General features: G+C 33.6%; 1 protein-coding gene across 1 annotated transcript in view; it reads left to right on the forward strand.

Annotated features, from left to right (window-relative positions):
• The first annotated feature begins 1,309 nt into the window (after positions 1-1,309).
• LOC124612846 (chymotrypsin-1-like) overlaps positions 1,310-14,854 on the forward strand; it is a 186,831-nt gene continuing 173,286 nt past the window's right edge. The window contains exon 1 of the mRNA XM_047141274.1: positions 1,310-1,413. Within this exon, the coding sequence (XP_046997230.1) occupies positions 1,317-1,413 (97 nt within the window). The 5' untranslated portion in view covers positions 1,310-1,316. The remainder of the gene's footprint in view (positions 1,414-14,854) is intronic.

Here is a 14,854-nt window from a genome sequence, read left to right on the forward strand (position 1 = left end):
AAAGAGAGAGAGAGAGAAACTGGTGGAGAAAGTGATATGATACAAAGTGATCTGGAAATAATGGATGAGGAGTAAAATAATGACATATGTGCAAACAAGGATAATACCAAAGTAAGCAACATTTGTTAGAAATCCTCACCAAATGCCTTCTCTGAGGCTCAAACATACAACCCATAAGAAAAATGGATACCTATATGACAAGGTGCACAAGCAGTCACACGCTTCAAAATATAAAACAAAAACAAAAATAGCAGATTTAGTGAGAATTGGAGAAAAATGCAATCACTGAGATTCAAACCCATGCATGTCTTGAGATAAAACTCATGTACGAGTGTTAGTCGCTCATAAATGACGGAAGGGAGAGCAGGAGGACGTGTGAGGAGTATTTTCCCATCTTCCTAATCCAGTAAAACATTTGCTGATTCCTTCATCTTGGGTTTTTTGCTCAGTACTACCGGGTGCTGAGGCAGAAGCATACTAGTGGTCGTTTAGATCTCTAAACACCTCCTTGCGTATTTTTCTAGACCTGGATCAACTACTTGCTTTAATCTGAACCACTATTTTTTCACGTGCTCAGTGAACTATTATAGCTATTGTTTGAGAATTTGATGCGAGCTACTCATTATTAATTTATTATTATTTACTCTTCCTACTTTGTTTTTGTAACTCTTTCCATCTTGGTAAACATAGTTGCTGCAACTACTTATCGTCACTTATTCCTGTCTCTTTGTGGGCACCACCAGTTATTAGCCTGTCTACATTTATGGTTCGCCATATCTCATATGTACCAGTGCTCTTCAATAAAATTCGTGTGCAAAATATTTTGTAATACTTCTTCACAGTATGAGATTCATATTTAGTTGAATGGATACACGTTTAATGGAAGTTACGAAAATATTGACAAATTTGTACTGACGAACTCCAGTGAGCGAAGAGTTATCGCAGAAATACATACGAAATTTCATAAATAGGTTTTTAGTGATTATTCTAGAAATATACAGTAGCTGAAGTTATTGGAGGGACCAGGAAGACTAAGTCAGCTTGTACTTAATTCCAGTCTTTTCACGCGCTTTCGCCTGTACAGTGGATGAAGATAAACAGAAAGCGCGATAGGCACAAAAGTCGCTTGGAGTAGACGTGGAATGTCACTACAATTATTCGACCGTGTCCTTCGTCTGTAGACTTTCGGTAAAGATTCATAGCGTTCGCAGATAAAATAAGGTCGCCTGTTTTAAGAAAGCTCATGACGCACGAGCCGATAAACTACATATCGTAGCGAAGATAAAATAGCTCTTAGTGGTCGACGGTTAGTACATATGAAACAAACACCTAGAATACGAGCTCAGTCGGACAGCGCCATGATACGTTTAATAGCGACGACGTTATGTCTGCTTTTCGCTGTTATTTGTTGCGGTAAATATTACACAGTAGATATTTCAATTGTTTGATGTTGTATTTACACATAAGTGATTAAGGGAAAGAAGACGTGTACTTCGCGTTATACAAAGTGCCAGGAAATGCAGAATGTTTAAGACCGCAGTTGTAATTAATGTAGGAAAAGTATTTATGTACTTTAGCCCACAAAAGACAAAGAAGGGTAGCAGCTCCGTTGAAACGACATACCTTGAACAGAATGACTTCATCCATGTCAACCAGTATGGAATCCGAAAACACCGATCATGTGAAACCCAACTCGCACCTTCCTCGCGTATCGTATGGAAGGTGATGGATCAATGCAATGAGGTAGATGCAGTATTTCTTGACTTCTGATGAGCATTTGACTTAGTATCACACCTATACCTGTTACCGAAAGTGCATCCGTGCAGGGAGCGAACGAAATTGGTGACTGTATTGAGGATTTCTTGGTAGGGAGGATTCAGCTCGTTGTCTTGGATGGAGTGTCATCGACGGACGTAGAAGTAGCTTTAAGACTTTTGTCCACTACAAAGTTATTCCCGCAAGTAACTTTTGGATCAAGAACTTGCGCAAGTTTTCCTCTGTTAGTCGCTTGGGCAATGTTATTTCAGAAACTTGCCGCAAGCAGGTGTGAAGTGTTTGCACTAGAGTCACGTTGTGAGATAGGCAAGTGCTCAAAAACCAGAGCAGCCGGGAATGTTATTGCATTATTATAATTATTATTATCGCAAAAAATCGTGACAATAACCAAAATTTTAAGAAAGAAGACGTGTTTAGGTGCAGATATGGGCGCAGAGGTATACCAGTACATTTTTAAGCTCTCAAGAAACGTTATTGAATGAACGGAAAGCAGAGGACACCGATCACATTAAAAACTTTCTGAAAATGTTGTAAGCAAGTTTTGAACAACTTTAGTCCATTGCATAATCGACTATTTGGAAACAGAATACAATAATGTAGCAAGCTACTTCATCAAGAGATGGCATTTTAATTACTCTTAGATTTTTAGCAGGAGGTAAGAGAATAAAACACTAAAGTATCAAACAAACGAACTATTTATTTTCATTAACGACATACATACTTTTTTTAATTTACATATTCTCAGAGTCTGCAGCTCGTGGTCTCGCGGAAGCGTTCTCGCTTCTCGAGCACAGGATCCTGGGTTCGATTCCCACTGGGGTCACGGATCTTCACCTGCCCCAAGATAACTGGGTGTTGTGTCGGCATCATCATAATCATTCATTCCCATTACGGTCGGAGGAAGGTAACGGCAAACCACCTCCATTAGGACCTTGCCTAGTACGGTGGTGCGGGTCTCCCACGTCGTTCCCCTGCGCTCTGCTAAGAAGAATGGGACTTCATTTCTATTTCCATATTCTCAGAAGATCCTTTTCACTCGTTCACATATATCTTCTGTGAACCCATGTATATCATTTCTCGCATCGTTCTCGACTGCTGTGAGGCTCTATTTGAATGTTTGTAAAGAGAATAACAATTAGATGTTAGTAGTATGGTATTTCATAAGCTCACTCAAACAATCCACTTAAACAGAACATTTACGAAACGATTATCTTGTGAAAACTTCATTTCGATGAGATCAGATAAAATAATTACTTCATCTGACGACCTATGCATTGTTGAAATGTAATTTTTGTCGTCAGAAATCCAAACAGTAGCGCTGGCATTCTCTGCATAAACTTACAAAATTGTTTGTTGCATTACGTGTTGTAATTTTTTTTGCTTGATCCTTGTGGCAACGCTCTAAACTCAGATGGCACATAGTCTCCAAACAACTGATATACATCAGCAGACTTGTGCACAGTTTCTAGTGCATTCTTAACAATAACATTAGAATTTACCTGATTACCTTCATTCGTTTGGAAAGAAGTTCTTGTGACTTTTGTTTCATTAACATAGTTCTTTCCTAGAAAACAGTATCTGTGTCACATTCATTTTCCTTCTTTTCTACATCTGATACCTGAAATAAATATCATAATGTAGTATGTATCTTTCTATTAATGTGGATAAATTTCAGATCAGTAGCTATTTTCAATAATGTTAGGTAGCTTCAACAGTTAAAGAATGGTTACAAATTGCTAATGGTTTTGAAAATGGATGGAATTTTCCAAACTATATCGGTGCTATGGATGTAAATCATGTAGTCACATGCACTCCTACGAAAGGAGGCAGTGTGCGATTTAATCATAATGACACCCACGATATTGTGTTGTTAATACTGATTAGACCAGACTATACAGTTCTGCACTTCAATGTTGTCAGAAATGGTAGGATGTCTGATGGGGAATTCTTAATAGTTATAAACTGTTAGAATGCCTTGAGCAAAATAATTTGAGTTTACAATTCCTTGAATATTACCAGGTAGAACTGTACAGCCACCATCGTCATTGTTGCTTAAGATGCATTTGCTTTGCTGTATTATGATTCTCTATCCTTTTAGAGGGAAACCAATGAAAAACTGGGTGTTCAGTTATGCTTCTCTAGAGCAAGAAATGTTTCTGGAAACTATTTTGGACTTATTTCCACACGGTTTCAAGCACTACAAAATCCAGTCCTTCTAACCCCAGAAAAATCGAGCAAAACCTCCAAAGTAATTTGTGTCTCGCATTACTTTTTATGCGTCACTTCGCACGTCTGACGTTCGAGATTCACAAACGCCAAGAGAATAACGCAAAGACAGATGGGTGAGAACAATTATATGGGAACGTGAAACATACGTAACTGACCACAGTCAACCAAGGAAGTGAGAAATGAATTTAGATCACTTCTTTTTGCCAGAAGGAAAAGTAATTTGGCAATACAGACGTCTTTAAATGTTCGCTGAGTTTTTAATGTTAAACTGGAAATGCATTGCTTTTGTAATAAAAGTAGTAAATGCTATTTGTAAAGTGTAAAATTTGTTTCACATACCAAATTATCCTCGGTTTCCTTGGACGTATGGTAGTGTGAAGATTATGATTTTTTTTCGTATTCAAGACTCAGTTGTGTCACAGTCTCCCCTAATATTTTCTGTATATTACTCTTCCTTAATTCTATTTTTAAAGTGCACATCCTTTGTGTCCCACATATACGGAAGCACTCCGCACACTGCTCTGCAAAATTTAACAACGACATATATAAAGTAATATAGCATATTTAACAACTCTGTGGAAACGAATGAAAGAGCGGTAGCTTGTTGCCAGACGTCTATCAGTTGTGCACAGAAAGCTGGACATGGTATGAGGTCAGCGAGAGTATAGCGCTAAATGGGGCTGGCATTGCAACAAGAGGCAGTTGACGGAACTGGAAAGACATTGTGCGACAATTAGTGAGCAGTTAACGTGGTGATGTTGTTTGTGACAATATAGTCCAGAAGTCACATTTGGGTGACTTCACAGAGGGAAGAGTCATCAGGAAACTGGAAGAAGGACGATGTGTGACGGGTGTAGCCCAGAAATTTGGTATTGCTCACATCATTGCTTCAAGTGTGTGGAGAGCACTCTGAACCACAGGCACTGCTATCCAAACGAGAGGAGGTGATCCAACACAGTCAACTATAGCAGCAGGTGACTGCTTCATTGTGCAACAGGGAAGAAGAGGCCCACCTCGAACAGTGGGTACAATTGCAACCACATTTAACAGAACTGCAAGGCATGCTCCACAGTGGCAAAGAGACTTCATGGTGGTGGCCTCTTTGCTCAATGTTGTCTTCTGTTGATACTCGCACATTGACTGTTGATGATGGTGCCAAGAGCATAGGGGCTAGACCAATGAGGCATGTGGTGACTTGCTCTTCTAGGATGAGAGAATATTCTGTCTGAGTACTAATTTCTGGTGTACCTTGATATGGTAAGAGATGGGAGCATGTAACGAACTTAGGATAATTCTCAAATGTGATCCTTTTGGTAGTCTAAATGTTACAGTGTGGGGAAGCATTGACCCACAAATCTCAGCAGTCAGTGTTACTGTGACACTGTACTCCTTTCTGATGTGTGTGTTTTCAAGGATGGATTTAGCCCTGACTTAATTTTTATGGATGACAATGCGCGCTGCACCAAACTGTGCATGTGAAGGAGCTCTTGGAATGGCGAATGGACTGGCCAGCCCGTTCCCTCTACTTAAGTCCAGTCGCACATGTGTGGGGTGCATTGGGGAGATTTATTGCAACACGTCCACATGCACCAAAGACCACCCAGCAGTTGTCAAACATAGTGGTTGGAGGAATGGACGACCTACCATTAGAACTTTTCACCAAACTTGTGACCAACTTGGCAACACGTCACAGGGCACGCATTACTGTCTGCAGTGAATACACATCCTATTAATAACTGTGTCTTTCCTTTTGTAATGTCCAGGGGACCATCAAAAATCGTGGTGACTTCAGTGTAATTTTTGACATTAAATAAAGTGTAATATCTGTTCACCTTATTGTGTGTTTACTTCAGTTACCTCTGTACTATCCTGTATGAGTTCTTTCAGTGTTTGGTCCAAGTTTTATTGAGGTATTTTACTTTTGGTGGAACATAATGCGAAGGTTACTTTCGTCCTGAAGTTCTGTGCACCAGTGTATTAACAATTGTACTGTCTCAAAATCTCACATCTATTAAGACACTGATACTGGGTTTTTCGTATCTGAATATGCATACATAACTTCTGCATGTTCGAGAGAAATTTCCAGCAACTGACAAGTTTGGAATGAAGCTGCAGCAAGAAGACTAAACAGTTTCCACTGTCCTGTAGGTGCAAATTCTTCAGGCTGATGAAACTTGCAGAACTCGACTGTCTGGGGTTGCTTCCACGTCAAAAAACTTCCAGAAGTAGCTCCTGGAAGTGACGTGCGGAAATTTACTTGATAGTAGACACACATCTTTAGATTTGCCTCAGGGAGATGTATTGGGACCCTTGTTGTTCATGTTGTACACAAAAGGTATGGCCAAACTTTCAGGAAACATGCCTCACGGGGTGACTTGGGACAGTGGGGTGACTCGGGACATTTTGACAGTGTTTTGTTTTTTATTACGTTGGCAGCAGTGGGTGGCCAGAACTGTGTTTTGCTCATTGTTATCATTTATGTGATGGTGTGCTTATGTCCTCAGGTTGAAGGGAACAACTTGATATAAATGTAAGTACTACTTTCAAATATTTGATAATTGTCAAAATATTAACAAAAAATGATAGTGAAATAGGAAGGCCTGCTGGTTGATATGGATTAATAGTGGAAATGTGGTTAATGTTTAAATGAGATCCCCACTTCTATCTCTCATAATAACCACAGAAAGATAAAAATTGAGGCCCATATTTTGGACTGAAATTTTCGATTTTGAAAATGACAGCAAACTTGGGGTGACTTGAGACATGTCGTTGATTGGCAGAAACCTTTAATTAGACTTAACTAAAGAGAGTTGTATGCACAAAAGCGCATTAAAATGAAGTTATTGGTGTTTCTTATACACATTGAAGTCATTGTTAGTATTTGCTTATTGTCTTATGGTTAGGTTAAGGGGTTAGGTTAGGTTATGTTAGGTTACATCACATTTGATATTACTGTGTGTACTTGTTTATCAATGTGTTTGGTTTTGCAGTATAGTTTGAAGAACATATTACTTTAAATATCTACAAGAAAACTATTAATGTTGTTTCAGATGCCTAGAGAGTATATTAGGAAGGTTGGTGGTAGGCCTTACAAACGATATGTTACAGAGAATCTTGCAAAAGCTGTGACAGATGTTCAAGCTAAAACTTTGTCTGTAAGACAAGGAGCAGATAAGTATGGTGTCCCCAAGAGCTCTATTCAGAGATGGGTATCATCAGCAAAAGACTCTCCACCCAAGAAAGCCGGTGGCCAAACTTCTCTCAGTTCTCATGAGGAAGACCTCATAGTAAACAATTTGGTAACTGCGAGTGAGTGGGGTTTTCCCTTGACTTAAATGGTATTAGAGCAATTGTCAAACAATATCTAGAAAGGCTCAGAAAAAGAGTGAAAAAGTTTAATAATAACCTTCCAGGACGGGACTGGATTGTTTCTTTCCTAAAAAGACACAAGCAAATTCTGTCTGAGCGATGGTGTATGAATATCAAAAGAGCGCGTGCTAGAATTGACCAAAAAATGATGCAAGAATATTTTTCTGAACTTCAAAAAAGTTTAGATGGCATTCCTCCTGAAGCAATAATCAATTATGACGAAACCAACATTACTGACGATCCTGGAGTTAAAAGTGTCATTGGCCAAAGAGGATCAAAATGTGTGTACCGTATAATGGACAGTTCAAATAGTAGTATCGGTATTAGTGTCATATTCTGTGGCAAAGCTAGTGGTGAGCTGCTTCCACCTTATGTAGTTTATGGTGCATCGCATGTGTATGATACTTGGAGGCAGGGCGGCCCAAAAGGTGCACTCTATGGATATTCAAAAACTTCCTGGTTTAATGAAATTATATTTTCAGATTGGTTCGAAGGAATCATACTTCCATCTGTGAAAAAGCTGCCCAAAGAAGTGCCGAAGGCTGCAATAGGAGATAACTTGTCCAGTCATATCTCTATAAATGTTTTACAGAAGTGCAGGGAGCCTAACATTAAATTTATATTACTGCCACCCCATTCAACACATCTGTGCCAACCTCTTGACATGGCTTACTTCTGTCCACTGAAGGCTGAGTGGTGCAAAGTTTTAGAAAAATGGAAGCTGAAGAATCGGGGTCCTATTACGAAGGACAAATTTCCTGCCCCACTGAAGAAGACGCTCAATGTTATGAATTACAATGACCAAATGAGACACGATTTAAAAGGCGGATTCAAGAAAGTTGGAATTTTTCCATTCGATCCACAACAGATCTTGAAACTCATTCGCAAAACTCCTGAAAATAAAGGTGACTCTCAAACGCTGGACAATGTATTTCATACATTTTCGCTTCAATTGTTCAGAAAGGAGACACAGCCACTTCGTGTGAGACGAAAGAGACTTTCTGTTCCACATGGTAAAAGCATTTCAAATGTAGATTTGGATGATCTTGATGACTCACACTCTCATGACAATAGTGACACTAATGCTCCATTACTACCTTCAACTTCTAAGCCATTTGATGAAGACAATTTAAGATCAGAGAGTGAAAAATATCTGAGCTATGATAATGACACAGATGATCATCTTTCAACTGACGAATACAATGAGCACACAGATGCCACAATTAGAGAAACTAATACACCAGTACCTATCACTTCAGAGGATGAGTTAAATGAAGGTGACTTCATTTCTGTACTGTTTAACTATGTTAGTCGAAAATGTCAGGTTGTTCTGAAAATGTTCATAGGAAAAATATTGGCCATAAAAGATTCCAAAGTGAAAACTTCATTTTCGAGAAAGTTTCAGAAGGAATCAGACATTTATGTTTTTCCAAATGTAGAAGACATTCAAGAAGTTTCTATTTCACAAGTTCTGTGCTAGCTTGTTCCTCTCTTTGTTCGTTGTGGTCGTTACAAGTTCCCGCATGAAACTGCAGAGTACCTAATGAGAAAGAATCTAATTACTGTAATTAAAAACATCATGAAACAATTCATTTTTCTACATTTATACATGTGAAACACTATTTTAAGACAATAAATATCATAAAAATTTCTTTTGATTGTTTTTTAACTTTTCAAGATTTGTTTTTAATTTTAATATATCATAATTTTGATTATTTCATCTTAAAAGACACTAAAATTGGTGTCACATATTTAAAATAAAAAAAGTGGGCAAGTGCCAGGAAATGTTTTATTTCTGTGTTAGAGCTCAGCTTCTACAACTCTTCAACACATTAATCATGGGAAACATGTAGGAAGAGAACATAATTATATGCACAGTATGAAATACTTTCCATAATGAAATTTTCAAAGTGTCCTCTGTTAGCAAGGATAAATGCACCAACCTGCTGTCATATTGAATTCCTGGTGTGCTGATGTATCCCTGGAGAATGGCATACTGTTTGTCAGCCTTCCATAATACAGCTATGTAAATTCAGTACATCTTGTACCAGGATTGCATGCACAAAATCGTTGAAATGTCTCTACAAGTCAAGTGGGTTTAGGTCTGGAGAGCGTGGAGGCCAATGAATTGGTCCACCTCTGTCAGTTCAGCTCCACTGTTCATGAAGCACTTTTTTTGTCACATTCATAATGGTACATGTTCTTGTTGAATGGGCAGAGTATTCTCTAAGAACTTAAGATAAGATTCTCTGTTGAGCTGAGGTGGGAGAATATGAGGCCCTAACAAACAGTAGCCTAGGATGCTGGCCCAGATTTTGGTCATAAATGCTTGTTGCTGATGTGACTGCACAATTTCAGTGGGATTCTCGACAGCCTATAATAAGGAATAGGAGTAGGCCCAAAACTGGATCTTGTGGGACTGTCTTCACGATTTCGCACAAAAAATGTTTTCTCCTTCCAAGGCTGTTTGAATTGTTCAGCACAACTTTTTGGCATTCTGATTGTTAAGTATCATCCAAGATTTTTGTTTCCTACGATTAGTGAGATTACAAAGAGAAACAGAAAATGAGCTCGAAACCACAAATATAGCATTTTTGGATCAAAATTCATATACTTTATCCTCCAGCCATTGAACTCAAATTATTAATTAAAAATTGACTAAATACCATGAAACAAAAGTCGGAAAATTTATAAATTTTAAGCGAATATAAAGAAATACTAAGAATTTACATATTTCACACACACAAAATTAATACTTTAAACAAAAACGGTTCACAACAATTTTTTGGTTTTTTAAACCCAATAAAACGCTTTATTATCCATTTTTTATAATCTAATAAATTTTTTAAAAAATTTGATAAAATATTTTTTTCACTTTTTAACATTGAATAATATTTACACTGTTAAAGAATCCCATAAAATTCATATATTTTTGTATTAAAAAAAAGTAATTCCTTTATTTTAAATTTTTAAAAATCTGATAAAATTTTTATTTTCTGTTTTTGAAAATACAATAAAAATTTATTTTTCATTTTTTAACCCAATGAAATGTGTAATTTATCAATTTTTTAAAATCTAATAATTTTTCCCTTACATATCATAAGAAAATAAAAAACTTATAAATTAGCTCTCCCAAACCCAGCTTCAATGTGTTTTTCAATTTAAAAAAATGTAATAAATTATAACCAATGAAAATATGATGAACATATGGAATGAATTTAGATTTAACATAAATATTTAGGTCGAAGATAAAATAAGCCAAGAGAGAAACAGGAAAAGGTCATACTTACCACTGTTATTTTAAAATAACTTTAAGTGCAAAACATTTAAAAAGTATAGAACATAATATTGCTATTGATAATATTAAAGGAATTTATGCTGTAGGTACATTTGACTATTAATTCTATAATTATAATAACTATTTGTTTCAAATACAGGAACTAACAGAACAATGAAACACTTTTCTTTTAACTTTCAAAAATTTGTGAATCATCACACTAATACAAGTATTGATCACGATTTTTTTTCTCATGAAATATTGAAAGAATCTCATAATTTAACAAAAAATATTCGAAGATTACATTTTTTATATATTATTTTTAATGACTTCTCATTAAATAATCAAAAAACATAAATATATTTTTTGAATTATCACTTTACATTGTATATTGACCATAATAAGCTAAATTCCTTTTTCCATAAAATTATCAAAGCTTAAGTATCATCGGGAATTTTATCATTAAAAGTAGAACAGAATTTCATTGTTGTTTTTTGATTCGCCCCATATTTTTTCTTTGAATCATTTACAACATAAATTTGTGTTAAAATTATAAGGGTTTTTACCAATATCTCCTTTTAAATGTGTTATTTATTTAAAATCAGACAATGAACCATAAGCTTTTAAAAACTTATTTGTCACATTTAAGGTCCACATATCTTGATGAAAAATTATATTTTTGTAATTTAACAATCTCAATAAAAACAAAAAAGGTATGTCAAATTCAGCAGAATAATGACTCAAGATTATTTTTATAGCTCAGTCTGACAATTTCCATTGTAACTCAAAGAAGGATATTGCTATTTTAAGGTTTTTAATCTTTGTTTGCTTAATCATAGTTCATAATCGGAATCATATTTAACAATAGGTTCTCTATCTTCCTATTTTCGATGACAATTTTTCTATCTTTTGGAAATGTACCATTAATTTCGACTTTGCCATCAATTAATCAGACCATCTAAGAATAGCACCTCTAGTTAGAATTTAAAGTAAAAATATAATTAAATCTCCTTCCCATGCAATTTCTTTATAATCCTTAAAAATTACCAATCATATCTTATGGGTGGAGTACTTCATCTTCTTTTCTTTTTATTTTGCCATAATTAACAATATGTTCTCCCACACAACTTTTATCAGAAAGGCAAAAAAGTTAAATTTAAAAAATCGATAAACAAATAAAAGGATGTTCTGTTCCTGATAAGAGAATACATCTTCAATATACATTATTAAATGAAGTTCTTTACATATTTTATATCTTATTTCTAAATATTTATTACCTGTATAAGAAATATCATGTTTGTACAAGCTTCATCTGATGGATTTATTCCTTTCTTCCCTCCAGGTGGTCATTTTCATAAATTTATTTGTGGACCACAATAATTATAAACAGGAATATACATTTCAAATGATAACTTGTTAACTAACATATTAACTAATAATTTTTCATATTTTTTTATTTGGGAAATGTTGGAGCTAAATTATTCAAAAATGTAATTATATATGTTATTCCTTTTCAATTACTGATGAAAAGTCACTATTTTTATTTTTTAATAATTCCATTGTTCCATTTTTTACATTACAATAATTTATTTTCTAGCTGTTTCACTCCATAAATAACTGTTAATCAATCAAAGAAATCTCTAATCTCATTCATGCAAATATATTCAATTGCTTTCTGGATTTTTTTTTAAATTTTAGCATGAATTTCAGTCACCCATAATATTTTGGAGAAATAAACACTGATGACTTCTTTTAACAGATATTTATTATTACTACATTAACCTAATTAATTTTATTTGGATTATTATTAGAATATAGTACACCTCCTACATGAAATACAACCACATAGTTTGATAAATCGACAGCACGAATTATTTTATTCATATTATCCATAGTAATTTGTATTTTAGTGTAGCAACTCGTTAATCTGTCTGGTGTGTCATGTTTTATCACCCACTGTTAATCATGATCATTAAATTTTTCTAGAAATCCATGAACAAATTAAATATATTAACAGGTCTTAATCCAAAAACTGCATCTTCACTGTTGATGATATTTTCTTGTTGACATATTCTAGCAATCATCCACCAACACTAATTTCTTTTGTATTTGATGGTTGTTTTTCATTTAACATTTTTCTTTCTTTGGTATCTTCTTCATATTTATTCACTAAATTTGATACTTCTATTATGTTGTATGATTATAGTATCTGATTGGTGGTATATCATTAAATTCAGCTAAATAATGTGTTTGATGATAATAAGGATATATTTGTCTAATGAATTCTTTAATTTCTTCAGCTGCTTTTAAGACTTAATTTCCTTTATCTTCGATTGTAGCATTAATGGGTATATTTCCTTTTTTTATATTTTTCAAATTCGTTTCTAGGGTGTTTTTACCATCTTTTGAGTGTTCCTTTGTTTTCTATTTCGTTTAGCTTTTTTAACAACCTCCAGGTCATATTTTGGTAATGTCTATTAAGGATAAAAATAATTTAATTTTTTTGCTGTTTTATGTTTAACATTAATGTTTATGTTTAATGATGGATATTTTTGTTACCACTTATTTTTATTTTTTGGAATTCTTTAATTTTATTTCTCTAAGTTCCTTATTACTTTTTTCATGTATCCATTGAAATAAATCAAAATTTATCATTATTCCCACATTTCATACACAACTCTTTAAAGTCATCGTATTTCAAATCACCAATAAGAAATTCATAACATATATGATTTAAATTAGTGACATATTGTCTAAAAATATTTTAAAAAATTTAATAATCTTTTACTATTTTCATTTAGTAAGTTTCAATGTTTTTGTGCTAAATAAAAACAATCTTATCCTTTATATCTTGATCTAATAGAGTGTTCCTTAACTAAATCTTGATTTTCAAGAATAAAAACATCAAATAAGACAACTGAATTTTTTTATAAACTTCAATTGATACATTTATAAATTATTTTGTACGATAGTAACAATTTTTTATTGTCATTACTTTCAATTTCTTTCACATATTTGCAGATGAGTATTTCGTTTGATCTAATCTTCTAGAAAAATATATAAATGATTTATTTTACCTCAGTTTTCCATAGTGCAGCTAAATATAATATTCAAATGTTAATGTTATTTTTCAAACTCCACTTCGTGATATTACTAGATATTGAATAGAATTTGGTGAATGTTTTCTATGTTTATTTTTATGTTTTTTTCTAGAGTTCTTATTTTTAGTTCATAATCTCCTTTTCAACTCATGTATTCTAATAATACCTCATTAATGATATATGATTGGCTTAGTCTTGTAAGGGGTGATTTATAAATTCTCAAAGAAGGATTAAATCTTCCAACAGACGAAAACTATGAAAAAAGCCACATTGATTAGTTTTTGTACACTTTTTAAACTCCAAATTTTACATCAAAAATAATAACTTAAATTGTGGTGGAGAAACAATAACAAATCCAGTTGGTGAATATCGTCTACTAAATTTAGAAAATAATGCACGCTAAGAAAGTTAATATAGATATCTGATGAAAATTTACTTAGAATTTTTATTTAAAGTGATGTTAAAGTACATATGGATAAAGAGATAACATAGGATAAATATTATGCTTTAATAATCAAATTACTGAAACTAAATATAACACTGAATTACTTAATATTAATATTAATTTAGGTAATAGAATGTAATGTTTCTAGAATATAACGAATGTTCCCATCAAGGTAAAGGTATTATTGTTTCTTTTAAGGAAAAGCCCCAATCGCTTTTGAAAGATGGTTCCCTTTATTTGTTATTACTGATGATAAATTTCAAGCTTTAGGAATAACTATTAGAGATGTAAATATTTATTTCATTGACTTGAATGTTGCTCCAGTAACATTCATATTAGAAATGAAATAATAATTGTGTTAAAGACAATAATGTTATATATTTTTAAATCAAATAGGTTTATAAATTTTTAAATTTTAATTTTTATAAGTATATCGAAACCTTTTTATCGATATGTGTGCATAATTTTATAATTGATTTTACTTTGCTGCTGAGTAGTGCAACTAAAACAATAGTAATAAAAAGAATATTAAATAATAATCAGTTAAATAGCATTGATAATTATTTAACTTATGCAGAGAAGAATAAACATGACCTAAACATGGGTGTAAATTTACTTGTAAAATTAGGTATTAGAATTCCAAACAAATTTCTTGAA

Source organism: Schistocerca americana, chromosome 4 (assembly GCF_021461395.2).
Source record: "Schistocerca americana isolate TAMUIC-IGC-003095 chromosome 4, iqSchAmer2.1, whole genome shotgun sequence".
Taxonomy (NCBI): domain Eukaryota; kingdom Metazoa; phylum Arthropoda; class Insecta; order Orthoptera; family Acrididae; genus Schistocerca; species Schistocerca americana.